The sequence below is a fragment of the Leuresthes tenuis genome, unplaced genomic scaffold (genome assembly GCF_036924035.1).
Source record: "Leuresthes tenuis unplaced genomic scaffold, fLeuTen1.0.hap1 SCAF_5, whole genome shotgun sequence".
NCBI lineage: Eukaryota > Metazoa > Chordata > Actinopteri > Atheriniformes > Atherinopsidae > Leuresthes > Leuresthes tenuis.
In genome coordinates, this window is record NW_027325359.1 from 26,434,234 (window position 1) to 26,449,374 (window position 15,141).

General features: G+C 39.9%; 1 protein-coding gene across 1 annotated transcript in view; it reads right to left on the reverse strand.

Moving 5' to 3' along the window:
- The window catches only part of slc7a10b (solute carrier family 7 member 10b), a 39,380-nt gene extending 24,809 nt beyond the window's left edge, over positions 1-14,571 (reverse strand). The window contains exons 1-3 of the mRNA XM_072386506.1: positions 14,374-14,571; positions 4,980-5,184; positions 3,504-3,655 (exon numbers count right to left, since the gene is read on the reverse strand). Coding sequence (XP_072242607.1) covers positions 3,504-3,655; positions 4,980-5,184; positions 14,374-14,509 — 493 coding nt within the window. The 5' untranslated portion in view covers positions 14,510-14,571. The remainder of the gene's footprint in view (positions 1-3,503; positions 3,656-4,979; positions 5,185-14,373) is intronic.
- Between the last annotated feature and the right edge of the window lie 570 nt (positions 14,572-15,141).

Here is a 15,141-nt window from a genome sequence, read left to right on the forward strand (position 1 = left end):
TTCACAGGACCTTTTCAGATGTTTCTTCAGGTCTACCTTTGATACTAAGAGATTTCCACTCTTCTTGCCTGCAAAGAGACTTTTCTCAAATTTGAAGGGGTCTTTGTAGAAGCATGCTCTTGTCCTTTCTTTCCTCCTGCACTTCTTCACAAGATATTATTCTCTTCTCAGCATCATTAGCCTGCACTGGATCTATGATTGCATACCATCTCTTTCCTCTTCTGTGGCCTCCGCCATTGCTTCTTCAACTGCCTTCTCTGACGGACCAGGCCACCTATTTCTCTCTGCCTCTGGACATAGTAGGGATTGTTGGTGCCTTTCTCCTTCTATATGTTCCAAATTGCTCTGTGCCATAGGTGTAGATTAATTCACCCATACAATCCAGCTTCTTCAGGGTGTGGAAAGTCCCGATGAGGTTGCTGAGGTCAACATTGACCTTCCCCCACACTGCCTTTTCGCAGGATTTTGGCCATTTCATCCGTTGCTTTTACCCCTGGATCTTTTTTCTCCTCTGTTGGCTGTACTGGGCTAGTTTCAGGTTGCTCTCCCATGACCATCTCTTTCTCCACTGGGACTGGGTTTTTGATGTCCTACAGACTTTGGTTTTTGACCTGCTGCTGAACTTCAGACGACTAACTCGACCTGCTTCTTAAAAAGTAGCGGTCAATGCTTGTCCCATGTTGTTCCTTCTTCAGACAGTCTTTCCTTCCCTGTTGTATTCTCAGTCCTGTGCCCAACGAAATATAAACCTCTGGAGCTTCTGTTCTCTTGCTGGTCTTGCAGTTTCAAGTATGCTGCTAATTCAATTCATCATCTATTCTGTGCCTGTGTCAATTATCAGGTTATCCACTGATGAGTCAATTTCAACCCCAGCTCTAGCTGACTCTGAGGGTATTTTCTTTACTGGAGTTTTCATAGCCAGGAATCGGTGGAACACAAGCTAATAGATCTATTAAAGATGCCATCACCAAAGCAATCCAAGACTGTGTGCTAATTCCAGTTCTTTACTTCCATTAATGAGTCCACCCGTACAACAACCCTCATACAACCCCAGCAGGTTCCTGAGGTCATGTCCATCCATGGACTCAGCTGAAAACCCATCTTTTTACACTTGCTTTTGATTAACTTTTGTAGTTCTGAAGCACTTTGGGATTTTTATTTTGAAAGGGTGCTATATAAATAAAAATTTACTTACTTAATTTCTTACAACACCATTGTTAAATTTAGTGATGATATTCACTAACCGTCATTAGGGCCATCGCAGGGGAAGATGAGTCATCATATAGGGACAAGATACAGAGATTATACTTGACTTAAGGAGGAAATGCATCACAGATCTGGCTCCTCTTTGCATAAATTGGATATATGCAGAGAATATATGTCTATGCATTTGGCAGATGCTTTTATCCAAAGCTTACAGGTAGGCATGTAGAGTAAGGGGGTCTTGCCTAAGGACCCCTACTGGAGGTATCACCTTTCATGCAGGGGATTTGAATTCAGGTCTCCCACACGGAAAGTGGCAATCATACCACTACACTATCCAGTCCTAGAGAGACTGAAGATTTGGCTTTCATTCAATTCAAAGCAGACTTTCAAGTTTTTTGGAGTAATCACATCTGAAGAGCTGACCTGGTTGCCAAACATCACCACAATCATCAAGAGAGCACAATAAAGTGCACAGGTAGCATGAGATCAAGACAAAGATGGTGGCCTTCTACCAGGCAACCATAGAGTCCCTGCTATCATATGGCATGTTCATGTACAATGCAGCCCCAACAGCTTTCAGGATCCTGGGAGTACTCAAAACCCTCTTATACATGAAGGTGGTGATTCTATGGAGGGGAAAAAATGTACAACAATGCTTAAGTACTTTCAGTGTAGCCATGTATCCTGTACCATTTAAACTTATCATGTATATCTAAAGTAATAAAGCAAACAACTGAAGTAAAAAAATCATCGTTGTTATTAGGAGGCACTGATATTCACCTCCAAATGGCAGCAAAACACAGCAGTTTCAACTTGTGTTGAAAGTGCAGACTTGAAACTATATCATAGTTTCTAAATTGTGTTAGCCAAGTAAAACCAGACTTATGATAAATAAGTAAGCATGATTTGGTGCAGGAAGAAACGGTAAAAACAAGCTATTCTAAGGAAAGGGCTTGCTGTGGTTTTCACAGTGATAAATGTTAAATTTTTTCTACTTGGACTTGATGTTTTTTCTATGATTTTAAGTCTGATGTTTGTCAAAATGAAAAAATAACTGTAAAATCACACATATGAGGTTGTGCTGAAAAAAAAGACACCAAATAGATAAGGTAAACCATTTTTAAGATGAAATATAAGTCAAAAGTAGTAAAAAATGGCCAATTATACCCTTGACCCCAGAGGGTTAAATGATGGCTGGGTTTTCTTCACTAAAGCTTTCGTCACTAAAGTGTCAATATGTATGGCAACAGTTGGAAAATACTGTTAGTGACAACTGTAATTTATGCATTTGTGCTTACTAAAAAGGTAAAAATATTTATATTTTAAGTAAAGCGTAACTCACCAAAGCTTAACAGTGAAAATTGCCAGGTCTGTGGAGGTGAGTACATAAGCAGAATTGTTTTTTACCGTTCTCTCAGACTCATTCTTCACACAACTTCTTCTCTTGCCCTGTGTGCATAAGTTTACCACCGTGAATGCCTTCTAAAAGGAGCTGCCCAAAAGTGTGTGCCACAATCCACATTAGTCGTATTCACTGCAATTTGGCCCTCTCTGGGGAGGCAGACTTTTCACTCTGCTTTCAAGTGTGGCCTTTCAGAACAGCTATAAACAGTCCGCTTTATACAAACTATTTCCTTTCAAGCATAATGAGATACAAGGGGCATACTGTCTCAAAGAAAAAAAATGGAATCTCTTTTGTAGCTTTAATACATTCAGGCACCAAGTTATCCAAACCCAGTAATGGCCATATTATGAGGCAAAATATTTCAGTCCAAGTCTGACAGTAAAAACATTTGTATCAGACCCATCAAATCTATTTAACCCCAAGCAAAATCAAAACTTACTTTGCATTTTTCTTGATACGTTTTCTCAGAATTTCTTCATCTAGAGTGATTTATGATTGACTTTTTAGTTTATTTTGACAGAGCATAGTACTGTTCTCCTCCCTCCTCCAAAGATGCAGTGTATTTTTCAACACAAGGATATTTGAATACTTCAGTTTCACAAGAGACATTCTACATGTGACAACATCCTTCAATGAAAAGTAGTAGCACAGATGAAAGACTGGGACAGACCAAAACAAGGAGCACAGCAACCATCATGCAACATGTCTGTCTCTTGAGCATCTACCCTTTAAGCTGCATCAGCATCAGAGAATTAGAAGAGATTATGTAGCCTTTCAAAATCTGATAATTTCCCCCCATAATATAGATTTCATCAGCAGCCCTGTTTCACCACCACACCAAAAATATTAAAAAAAACTTAATCAAGGAGTCATAATTGGTGAAGACACTTACGGAGGCAAGTGGCAGACAGAAGTCGAGTTGCCATGTATGGGGGGACACAATTTGGGAAGACGGGCTGAAGAACATAGCTGGAGAAGGTTAGGGCAATGACAGCCAGTGTGGTGGGGTACATGATGAGAACAGCGCTCCACAACAAGAGAAACCTGGATGAGAGAGGGACCTTCAGTGACTCTACACAAGTAAGTAGTGGCAGAAAAATTAAGCAGAAATGAAAAAGATGGAATAACATTCCTTCATGTGGGTTTGCGTTTATTTTAAGCTAAATTTCCATTAAATTTCCTTTTTTTTTTTCAGTGTAGCTTTAGCGTAAGTAAAGTAAGGTAGCATTAGCATGTATAGATATTTCTATAAAAACAACAAAGTATGGTAGTGACTTTCTGCATGTAAGTATGGTAGGTTGCATTTCTTGCATTTGTATAGCCAGGTTAGAACATTGAATTCATCATCCGAGGGAACAATCCAGCCTCAGGGTTGATTCAGAATTTGTAATGTTTGTTTTTAGGGTCTACGAGGGTTTGTCCACCTTATCGGTCAGAACTCTTGCATTTTTATAGCCAGGTTAGAACATTGAGTTCATCATTCGAACACCCTTTGATGTTTTCAGTCAAGAGGTGATTCAACCTTTGCAATGGTTGTCTCTAATCTCTGAACACTTTATCTTTTAATATCCATTTTAAACACCTTTAAGTTGCTTCTAAACGGATACCTGTTTTCATTCTCTTTTGATTTTAGTAGAAGTTGGTATCTACAAGTCTTTTTTTTGTCAATGCTCATATTGTGAGCTTAGTTGTTAATTTAGTATTCCATTCACTTGTTCTGATATTATTTGTATGGTCAGTACTTTGGTTAACAATTAGTGTGTAAATGTTCAAAACAAATTCTTTTAACTGACATGGTAATCTGAAGCACAACAGAATGCTAGCATATACTCCAAAGCAGTCTTAAAATTAACATTCTTACATAATTGAGCATTTTCATCAATTAGATCTCTTCGATGTTACAAAAGTTTTTTGGTGTGATGGAATGAAATACTGTAAAATAGAAGACAGAATGAGTCCATGATTTCTAGTGTTTTGCATCATAAAAGCAGCAAAAATGTACCAGAAAACAAAGTCATAACATCATAATATCATTTACAGTGTCTGAAATTATTCAAAATTTGGTAAATTGTCATATTTCAGGTCTATTAGGAACTGTTTCAATATCTTAAAATGTATTATGGCTGATGTGGCAATCTCAAATTCTGTTTTCAATCATGGCTACTAAGCAAAATCGACCAATTAATTTCCAAAAAGAAATATCTTAAGTAGGTTCCACTTGGATTTTGTTTGCCATTTACCACATGATATCTTCCTCTGCAAAAATCGGCTGCTTGAATAAATAGTGAGAAGTCTGACACAAGCAGGCTCTTTTCATAAACACAATGCCATTTGACTATACAAATAAGACAGAAGAGGCTTTACTCACCCTGTCAGACCACCAAATATCTCTGTTACATAAGAGTAGTCGCCTCCAGATTTGGGAATGGTGACACCCAGTTCGGCATAGCACAGGGAGCCCAGTGCAGCGATGCAGCCACCCAGAACCCAAACCACCAAGGCCAAACCCACCGAGCCCGAGTGCTCCAGGACCCCCTTTGGAGAGATGAAGATCCCAGAGCCAATGATGTTCCCTGAGGATTTAAAAATGACGGTACAGTACAATATTAGAAACTTGCATGGGTAGTTTTACGCCATTGATAATACACACATGAAAAAAAAGTTATACTGATATATGCTTACAGTTTACTCTTGGGGATTTTTACTCTCTTGTCATAATTGTGCTTTCCCAAATAAGAAACTATGTTATACAGCTTACCCCAAATCAGCCATAACATTATGACCACCCATCTTATATTGAGCAGGTCCTTCTAATGCTGCCCAAAGAGCAATAAGTCCTTTGGGCTCTGTGGGTTGTGGGGTAGGTTCTCTGTAATTGGACTTGCTTCCCACTGATGCCATCACATTCCACCAGATTGGTATCAGGAGAGTTTGGAGGCTGGGCGAACACGTCAGACTCTTTGCAATGGTCTTTGACCATGTCATAAACAACTTTTTAGAAGTTTTTAGAGTAAGTAAAGAGGTAACACTGGTGCAGGGTCTTATCTACTGATAATACTGTATGTACAGACTTATGGGGGCAAGAATCAACACAAACATGTTTCAGCAATAAGGTGTCATCACTGTAAAGCAAGACATAAGATTTAACAATATGATACACAAGTAAATTGAAACACCAATCAGTATATGTATTCATAATTAGGAGACACCTGTAAAGGAAAACAGATATCTGCCTATCAAAGTCAGAGGTGTGGCTATTCAAAGTTACAACATATAAAAGACCCAAATAAGATACCTATATATTTTTTTTAAATGTCATACAGAAAGAATAAATCTTTACGCAGCCAATTAATTTCTACATGAAAATGAAAAATTAACAACGTTTAATCAACTCTTGTTATGCCCTAGAATAACAATCTAAGGCTGAAATTCTGAATTTCAAAATATTTTAATGAGTGCCCTCTAAAGGGTTAAACACAAATAGGGCTATATCAGAAAGAGTTAGAAGAAATGGAAAGGCTACCGTGGAGGATAGAGGCAAAGCCTTCCGCCCAGATCGGGACTGTTTTCTTCATCCCGCTCCCACTGAATTTCTGACCATTACCGCCCGCACCCGCAACATGTGTGTCCACTCCCATCCGCACCCGCAATGTTGAAACTTGAAAATTTATGCCCGCACAATAATAGAAATGCTTTGATTTTGTGTCTTCTCTCATCCCGCAGGAGAAAACATGTAATTTTATAGGCTATTAATAAAGAGACTCATGGACAATTGAGAAACTTCTCCAAATGTCAGACTTGCCTTGTTTGTCTTTGTGCTGTAAAGACCTTATTTGAGCTTCCTTTCCACATGATTTATTAACATCATTATTATTGACATTCTGTGTTTTTTTTAGCCGCCCGCTCCCGCCCGCAGCAAAGTTCATACCGCCCGCTCCTGTGAGATTTGAGTTGGGGACCCAATCCCAATGCAGCCCGCTAATGCAGACCGATGTGCAGTTTTTAAGTTTCTAAGTGCAAAAACGACGATGTTGTCCTTGACCGTCGGACCATTTCCCGCTGACATAGGGACTTAATATATACACTACGTGTGCTGGCAGCAATAAACCAATCAGAGAACATCAGGTAATATGTACGCCTTATAATCAGGTGCGCCTTATGTATGGGTTAAGTACAGGAATGGACCCCATAATTGAGGGTGCGCTTTATAATCAAGTGAGCCTTATAGTGCGCAAAATACGGTAAATAAAAAAACTTGTTTTTGTAGGGACTTAGGTCCAGAACAAAATTTTGATTTTTTTCAACGTATTGACAAATCACTTTCTATGCTGGTTTGGTCCTATGTGCCAAGCAGTCAGTCTTTTCTCAGATGGTATTCAGATTAGCCATACATCACCAAGTGCAATGCAAAGCATCGAATGCAGAGGTGTAAAGCACACCGCCACTGGATTCTAGAGCAGTGGAAACGTGTTCTCTGGAGTGACCAATCACGCTTCTGCATCTGGCAATCATGTGGGGGGCGAGTCTGGGTTTGGTGGTTGCCAGGGGAACGGTATTTGTCTGACTGCATAGTTCCAAGTGTAAAGTTTGGTGGAGGGGGGATTATGGTGAGGGGTTGTTCTTCAGGAGCTGGGCTTGGCCCCTTAGTTCCAGTGAAAGGAACTCTGAATGCTTCAGTATATCAAGAGATTTTGGACAATTTCATGCTCCCAACTTTGTGGAAACAGTTTGGGGATGGCCCCTTCCTGTTCCAACATGACTGTGCATCAGTGCACAGAGCAAGGTCCATAAAGACATGGATGAGCCAGTTTGGTGTGGAAGAACATGACTGGCCTGCACAGAGACCTGACTTCAACCCGTTAGATCACCTTTGGGATGAAATAGAGCAGAGACTGCGAGCGAGGCCTTCTGTCCAACATCAGTGTCAAACTTCACAAATGTGCTTCTGGAAGAATGATCAAAAATTCCCATCAACACACTCCTAAATGTTGTGGAAAGCTTGCCCAGAAGAGATTAAAGTGTTACAGCTGCAAAAGGTGGGCCGACGTCATGTTAAACCCTATGGATTAAGAATGGGATGTCACTTAAATTCATATACGTGTAAAGGCAGATGAGCGAATACTTTTGGCAGTATAGTGTATGTTTCTTCAATGCACAGTTTGACAACTACAATAATTTAACATTTCATCATAGGGAAAGCTACAAAATAACCTCAGCATCATCTCAGTTTAGCATTTCTGTGACTGTGAACAAAACAAAATGGCTGCATACAATTGTAAAGTCCACATATATTTAGTTGTATTATTGTTAGTGCTCTTCGGAAATGTTGAGATTAATCCAGGCCCTGACACACCTGCTCAATCTTCTACACCTGCAGAAGTCTGGTTTTGGGACTATTCATATCAATGTTAGGAGTTTACTCTCTAAACTGGACACTGTAAAAATCTGGATAGACTCAACAAATGCTGATATTGGAGTTTAAGACCCAACTTAATGGCCTCCATCTGGTCCTTGTAACTCACAATCTACTCTTCTGTTACAACTGAAATACAGTAAAATAGTGTTGGTTGCTGGCTCACATCTGTGTCTGACCCACTGAGTCCTTTGAGTGTGAATCCTAAAATCATACACAACTCACCTAAAATACCTAATCCCAAATGCCCTCAAAAATTCACACTCTTGACCTAATTTGAACAAATATGCCTTTTAAATTTGTTGCATCAGGTGTTTTCCCTCCATTCATGTGAGTGATCATTATGTGATTGCACTAGTGCAAGACACAAGGTTACCAAAAGTAGGCCTTGTTTTGTTGAAAAAAGCAATATGAAGCTATTTGAGACTTGTATCTTTTTAACTGGGATAGAATTGCTTCCTTTGATGATGTTCAACTGACCTGGAAATATTTTCAGAAAAGCTTATTGAGTATAGTAAATAAATGTGAGACATCCACTGTGTCAGACCCCAAATTCCTTTTTTTCCATGTTATTCTCATATTAATAGGTAATAGCATTTCATGATTTGCTCTGTTATACATAAGGTTTTAAGATGTGTTTAAGATGATGTGTTTAAGATGTTCAATGGACTAAGTTAAAATAGTGAACATTAAGCAAGGATGTGTTACATTCATTCAGTCATAGTCAAGGTTAAACTGATAGCGGAAGTGTTTCTTCTTGGTCAGTTTGAAGGTTAGAGAACAATCAAGAATGCTGGTGAGATTACCATGCATGCTCTTTACCACTTCAAAAAACAGAAGATCAACATTGTCTGAGAAAATTTTAACAACAAATGGTCAACAAATTGAGGTGGTATCTTTTTTTAATTGATGACCAGTTGTCTTTTAAGGAGCATATTCAGTATGTAGTAAAAAAAACAACAACACATTTTTATTTGTATTTTATTATAGAAATAAGTCTTGCTTTTCTTTTTGGGTGAAACAGAAATTAGCGGAAACAACCTTTTTGTCTATTATTGGCTATGGTGATGTGTTGTATATTAATACTTCTGCTTATCGTCTTCGCATGCTGAATGGTGGGTACAATGGGGCAACTGTAGGTCTCTTACTCACCATTGTGTACTCTATTCTAAAGTTAACTGGACATCTTTATGTGCCTGACGCCTCAGTTATTGGTATGTGTTTATGAACAAAACCATTCTGGATATCATTCCTTCCTATTTGTTTTCTCTTTTGACAAGGAAACATGAAGATCACGATCTCCATTCTATGGATGTTGTCCCCAAAGTACGATATGATCTGGGCAAGAAAACAATTCCTCTAAAAGTAGGTAGCTATACTGTGTATAATTATCAGACTAATTATCAAACTAATTTCCAAAAAAAGATGTTTTCTAACTCACTTATACTTATAATACAGCTCACTTAGTTCTAAAGTAAATCAAAGAAAGACAGACATATAAATAAATACATACATACAAAAATAAATGCATAAAAAAAATCCATCCAACCATCTATTTTCTATATCGACCAAATCCAGTTCATCCCAGCTGCCATTGGGCAAGAGGTGGGGATATGGACAGGTCACCAGTCCATCACAGGACCACACAGAGACAAACGGGACAAACTATGCATGCTCGCATTCACTCCTGGGGACAATTTAGAATAACCGATTAACCTAACGTGCATATTCTTGGATGGCGGGAAGAAGCCGGAGTATCCAGAGAGAACATGCAAACTCAACACAGAAATGCCCAGGTCGAGATTCGAAATAGGACCTCTCTTGATGTGAGGCCAAAGTGCTAATCACCACACCTCCATGCAGCCCAAAATAAATAGATAAATAAATGAATAGGAATTATTTGAGAAACTCTTGGAGAGAAATTATGAAATTGTGTTTGGAGCCAAGCAACAAACAAGCTGATGACAACACATGCAGTGTTGGAGGGTAACACAATTGAACTCTCTTGGTTAACAACGCAGATGGAAACTCACAGCCAGTATTCAACATCTGCGGTAAGAAAAAATGTGAAAAGAAAAAAAAAAATGTCCAGAGCTACAGTAACAGGCTGACACTTATGCGGCTCCATTTGACTATAAGATCATATTTCCAGCCTATTCCAGCAAATATTTAGTGTTTTCACCCTTCTTTTTAGTGACTGCTATAAACTTTCATCCATGCTGCCTGTAATTTTCTCGCTCTGCTCATAACCAATCTTCCCTGAGGCAACAACCAAAGCCTCCTCATCACTGTTAAAAGAGATGTGTTGTCTGTATAGTAGGAGCTTGCTGAGGTAAACTTCTTGTGACTGGTGCTGGCAGTGTGGGGGATCCACTCTGGCATCTGCTCATCTTACAAAGACTTTATCATCCAGTGAAGGGGACAGATGCTGCCTGATGCCCTCTGTCTCTTAGTTAGGGGAATCTTTGTGTAGCTGAATTTGGCACAGATTTTCAAACTCTTGCTGCATATAACAGTTGAAATGATGCAGCCCTGGTTGGAATTTTTTGAAAAAGCTTTAAATGAGCAGGCCTCCTGAGATGACCTAAAAAATAAGGACAAACTAATTATCAATCCAAACTGACAAAAGATAAACACTGTGGGAAAAAGCTCTTTGATTCTCTTCTACAGTCAGACATGCATACTTGGAAGAAGTGGTCTTAGGAAGCAATGTGCTATGACTGAGTGTGTAACAGACTACATTAACTTCTGAGCGGAGAATATCATCCCTTCAAGGACAGCGAGGTGCTAACAAACCCTAAATCATCAGTGACCTGCTGACCATAGAAAATGAATCTTTCAGGGAGGGAGAGCTGACAAAAAAATTGAGGAGTGTACAGAAAAAGAAAAAAAATTGAGAGACTATAAGAGTGAGACAATGAGACTGAGAGGCTGAATCGTAATAATGCTGCAGGTTCAGATGGTGCCAGCTCCAGGGCCCAACAAGTTCAATTTTAGCCTGAGTCAGAATAAAGTTTTGGTGCTGTGGAAGACAAAAAGCCTTGTTTCATGATCTAAAAAATATCAACTCATCCAACTATAGTTTGCTTATCATCATGGAACTGGTGTTGAAGATGCCGTCATCTACCTGTTTCAGCGAGCTCACTTTTATCTGGACACAGCAGGCAGCACAGTGAAATTCTTTGGTTTCTCCAGTGCTTTTAATACAGTTCAGCCTGCACTGTTATGTATGAAGCTCCAGAAAATTACTGGTGGGTGCCTCCACAACCCCCTGGATTACCCGAAAAACAGACCACAGTTTGTGACACTGAAGACCGTCTGCAGTGCTGAAACTCCACAGGGGAATCCCACTTAATCCGTCGGTCCGGTCGCAGGGGGGCTGGAGCCTATCCCAGCGATCATCGGGCTAGAGGCGGGGTACACCCTGGACAGGTCACCAGTCCATCACAGGGCCACACAGAGACAAATGAGACACACAATCACACACACTCACTCCTAAGGACAATTTTAGAGTCACCAATTAACCTAACATGCATGTTTTTGGACAGTGGGAGGAAGATGGAGTACCCGGAGAGAGCCCACGCATACACGGGGAGAACATGCAAACTCCATTCAGAAGGGCCCCAGCCGGGGGTGGAACCTGGAACCGTCTCACTGTGAGATGACGCTGCTAACCACCATACTACCGTGCAGGCCCCCTTTAGGAATATCATACTTTTTTTTAAATTCAATTTAATTCAGTTTTTCTCCATTGTTTGAGGCAAATATTTTCACAAAACTCGATTTGAAAACTGGATATCACCTGGAGACAATGGATAATAGAGGGCTGAGTTTAGTACCCGACTTGGACACTATAAGTATCTTATAATTCCTTTTTGGCTCACCAATTCCTTCCTGCAGCATCCTTTAATCCTGTCATGTCTGTCATGTTTGGAGTCTTGTGTTTTGCATTTTTTGTCATGTTCTGTGTTTTTGCCTCAATCACTCATGTCGCAATGAACATGAACCAACTGGGAGACTGAATACCAAGGAAAGTGATTAGTGAGTGAAGCTGAGGGAAGAAACACAGGTGACGTGAGTGATGCTGGTGGCAGAGCAGAAGAGCGAGGCAAAAACACAGAACATGACAAAAAATACAAAACATAAGACTCCAAACATGACGGAAACATGACATTCTCTGCCTGAAATGCTGAGTTTTTGAGGCTGTTTTTGTAAGCCCCTCTCCTGAAAGGTTCATGCTGCCCTGACTGGTCAGACATGAGTACACAACAGTCATTCATTCTTTGATTAAGAGGTGCCAAAGTAGCTGTTAGGCATCATGCAAATTTGTTTGTAGATGTCCATAATACATAAGTCAGTAATTTATTTTTGCTGAAACTGTCGTAATGGCCTGACAGTAATACATATTTTATGAACAACAGCTTGTGGGGAAAAAAAATCTGCCTCCTCTCAATCTTTTATGTGCTTCTAATGCAACTTGCAAGAATCCAGTGTGGCTAACTGAAAAGCAAGAGTGAGGAGGAGTCTCTAACCAGTGTCAATCACTGCCACTTCAACCGTTGCCTCAGTAACTGTACTGCACATGCATGACAGCCTTCTCTGCAGGAAGGGGCTTTTAAAGCAGAGCTGACAAACAGCAGAGAGGGAGACTTTAGGGACCTGTAAATTGCATTTACTTCAATTTCCAGGCTAAGTCCACCTTAACTTTGCTTTAAGTGGTGAAAGAAAAGTCTGCACTACAGATGAGGCGGTCGTGTTATTTCAGGAGCAGAAAGGGAAAAATAGCTCCCTTGGTCTGGACTTTTTGCATGTACAAAAAGCTGTAACACACTGAAGAGAAAATTATCCGTGTAACCTTTTATTCTTTAACAAACACGATGGATGTCAGCCAGTTCATAGCAGATTTTTAGAGGTTAAAATGTCGTTGCTCCTTCATGTTGAGTGAAAATTAATTTAACACAGAAAGAGAGGAGCTTCACATGAAAAGCACTGCCTTTCTATCTGCCAAGGCTGACACTGGGGATCAGTATGCCAATATTGTGGTTTGGAAACAAGTGGTTAAATTAGCAGGTGTAGGTCTAATATTTGACCTATCTGCACAAGTGTTCAAGAGTCACAACATCATCAGAAGACATCAAAAGCTGAAATAATGGGAATTGTCATTAAAAGTGAGATGCTATTATTGGGTGGTTTGGGTTGTTTAATGATGCAAAAACAAACTAGCAATATTGCAGAGATTGAGAGTGGCAGCAGCACGTCCGCTCACATGAAGGAAATGGTCAAGAAAGAGGAAGCTTCAAATTAAATACTTATACTCATCCAACTTTAATCTGTAATAAAAAAATCTTAAGGAGAATGAGAAAGAATGAACAATGACCCCAAGGCGCCTCCTCTTCTAGCACTCTTCAGTAAACATGAGCAATTCTGTGAAGCAGCTTGTGCATTTCCCTAATAGGGACCCTACTCTCCCCCCAGCAACTTCTCCACACTTTAACTTCTTTTCAATGTTTTTTCTTTACTCTAAATACTGTCAATAAGAAACTAGGATATAGTACAGGCAGCTTTGTAATGTGAAAAACAATCAGTAAAAACTGTGTTAAAGTTCAACTTTCTTTCAAGCCATCCTTCCAGCATCCTATTATGTTACTTAATTTTCTGCTTTGTAATAATTACGACAACCACCTAGAGAATGCTGTTCCAATTAAAAAACACATATGATATCTATCTAAAAAATATCTATGAACAACCTTCTGTGTTTTTTCTTTTTTAAATAAAAAGAATAGTGTCTCTTTACCCTGGCTGACCAAGCGTGAGGTCAGCAGTTAGACACCTATCAAAGGTCTGTAGGCCCTTGTTGCACTTGCATACAGTACGTACTTTTGTGTTCCTGCCTTCAATAGAAATCAGAAAATCTCAAGAGATAATACACAAAAGTTTGATGATGTCAATGTGCTTACTCACTAAAACTTTGATCAACATTGGATGCACACAAATTTAAAGGTGTTTGTACATAACACCAGTAGCCCAATCTCCAGTCAGCCAGTTTCCCCCCTTCATCCATCCTGGATAATGATCATATTTATTGTTAGGTGCGTTTAACAATCCCCACAGTTCATTCTTCCCCAGCCAACAATATATTCCAGCCACATAAGCATTAAAACTAAGTTTTAGCTTAACTCATAACAAATATGGACAAATTTTTTTCTATGGCCAATGCCACAAACTATTAAACTGAACATTTCTCTGTGTCTGGTAAACAAAAACAAACCAGGCCAACTTTCAGGAATACTTATTGAGAATGAAGACTGAGCTGATCCTAAGCAGCAGCTCCCTTGTTTTCCTGTCTCACCTATGATGATGGTGCAGGCGCTGAGCAGCCCAATTTCTTTCTTCAGAGTCACTCTGTCGGGGATTTTCTTCTTTTCGACCGTCGCGGTGCGGTGTGTTCGGGAGCAGACGCTGCTGCGGCCATTCTGTCCATCCATGTCCTGCCCAGATAAGGTCCGGTCAGGTCCGCTCCGTCCAGTCCACTGAGTTCGTCCCTATCCCAGTCCTCTCAGTTCTCCTGCCCTCTCCTCACTTTGTATTCATGCAGATTGAATGGGCTGCGCTTGCGCAACAACCTGCCGCTGTCCAGGGTAGAATGTTAAATACCTTGGACTCACCATGAGGCGTTCAGGGACACCGGGAGGGACCATCCGAAACCCATCTCCCCCTCACCAGGTCGAGTGCTTCTTCTGCACATGAAATCTTGTCCATTAGGTCGCGGTTAAAGTTCGCTTAAAAAAAAAACCCTGGACCTTACTTCTGGCACAAAATACGTTTATCTACTAACCGATAACAGTTTGGTGAAAGTCGGCGTCTTTCGGACGCTATTTAGATCACTCGAGATCCGTGTATATCCATATAACGGGAGAGAACAGGGTATTGACAATACAGCCTCTAAATGAGGCATTATCTGTCTTTATTTCACCAATACTTTAAGACGAACGAATGAACACGTAGATTTCCATACTCAAAGTCTACAGACGATCAATTTCACTGAATGACCTTTTCCTGTGAGTTTTCTTCACTTACGGTATTCTTAGTTAGATATAGTTCATGGATTGGCAAAAGA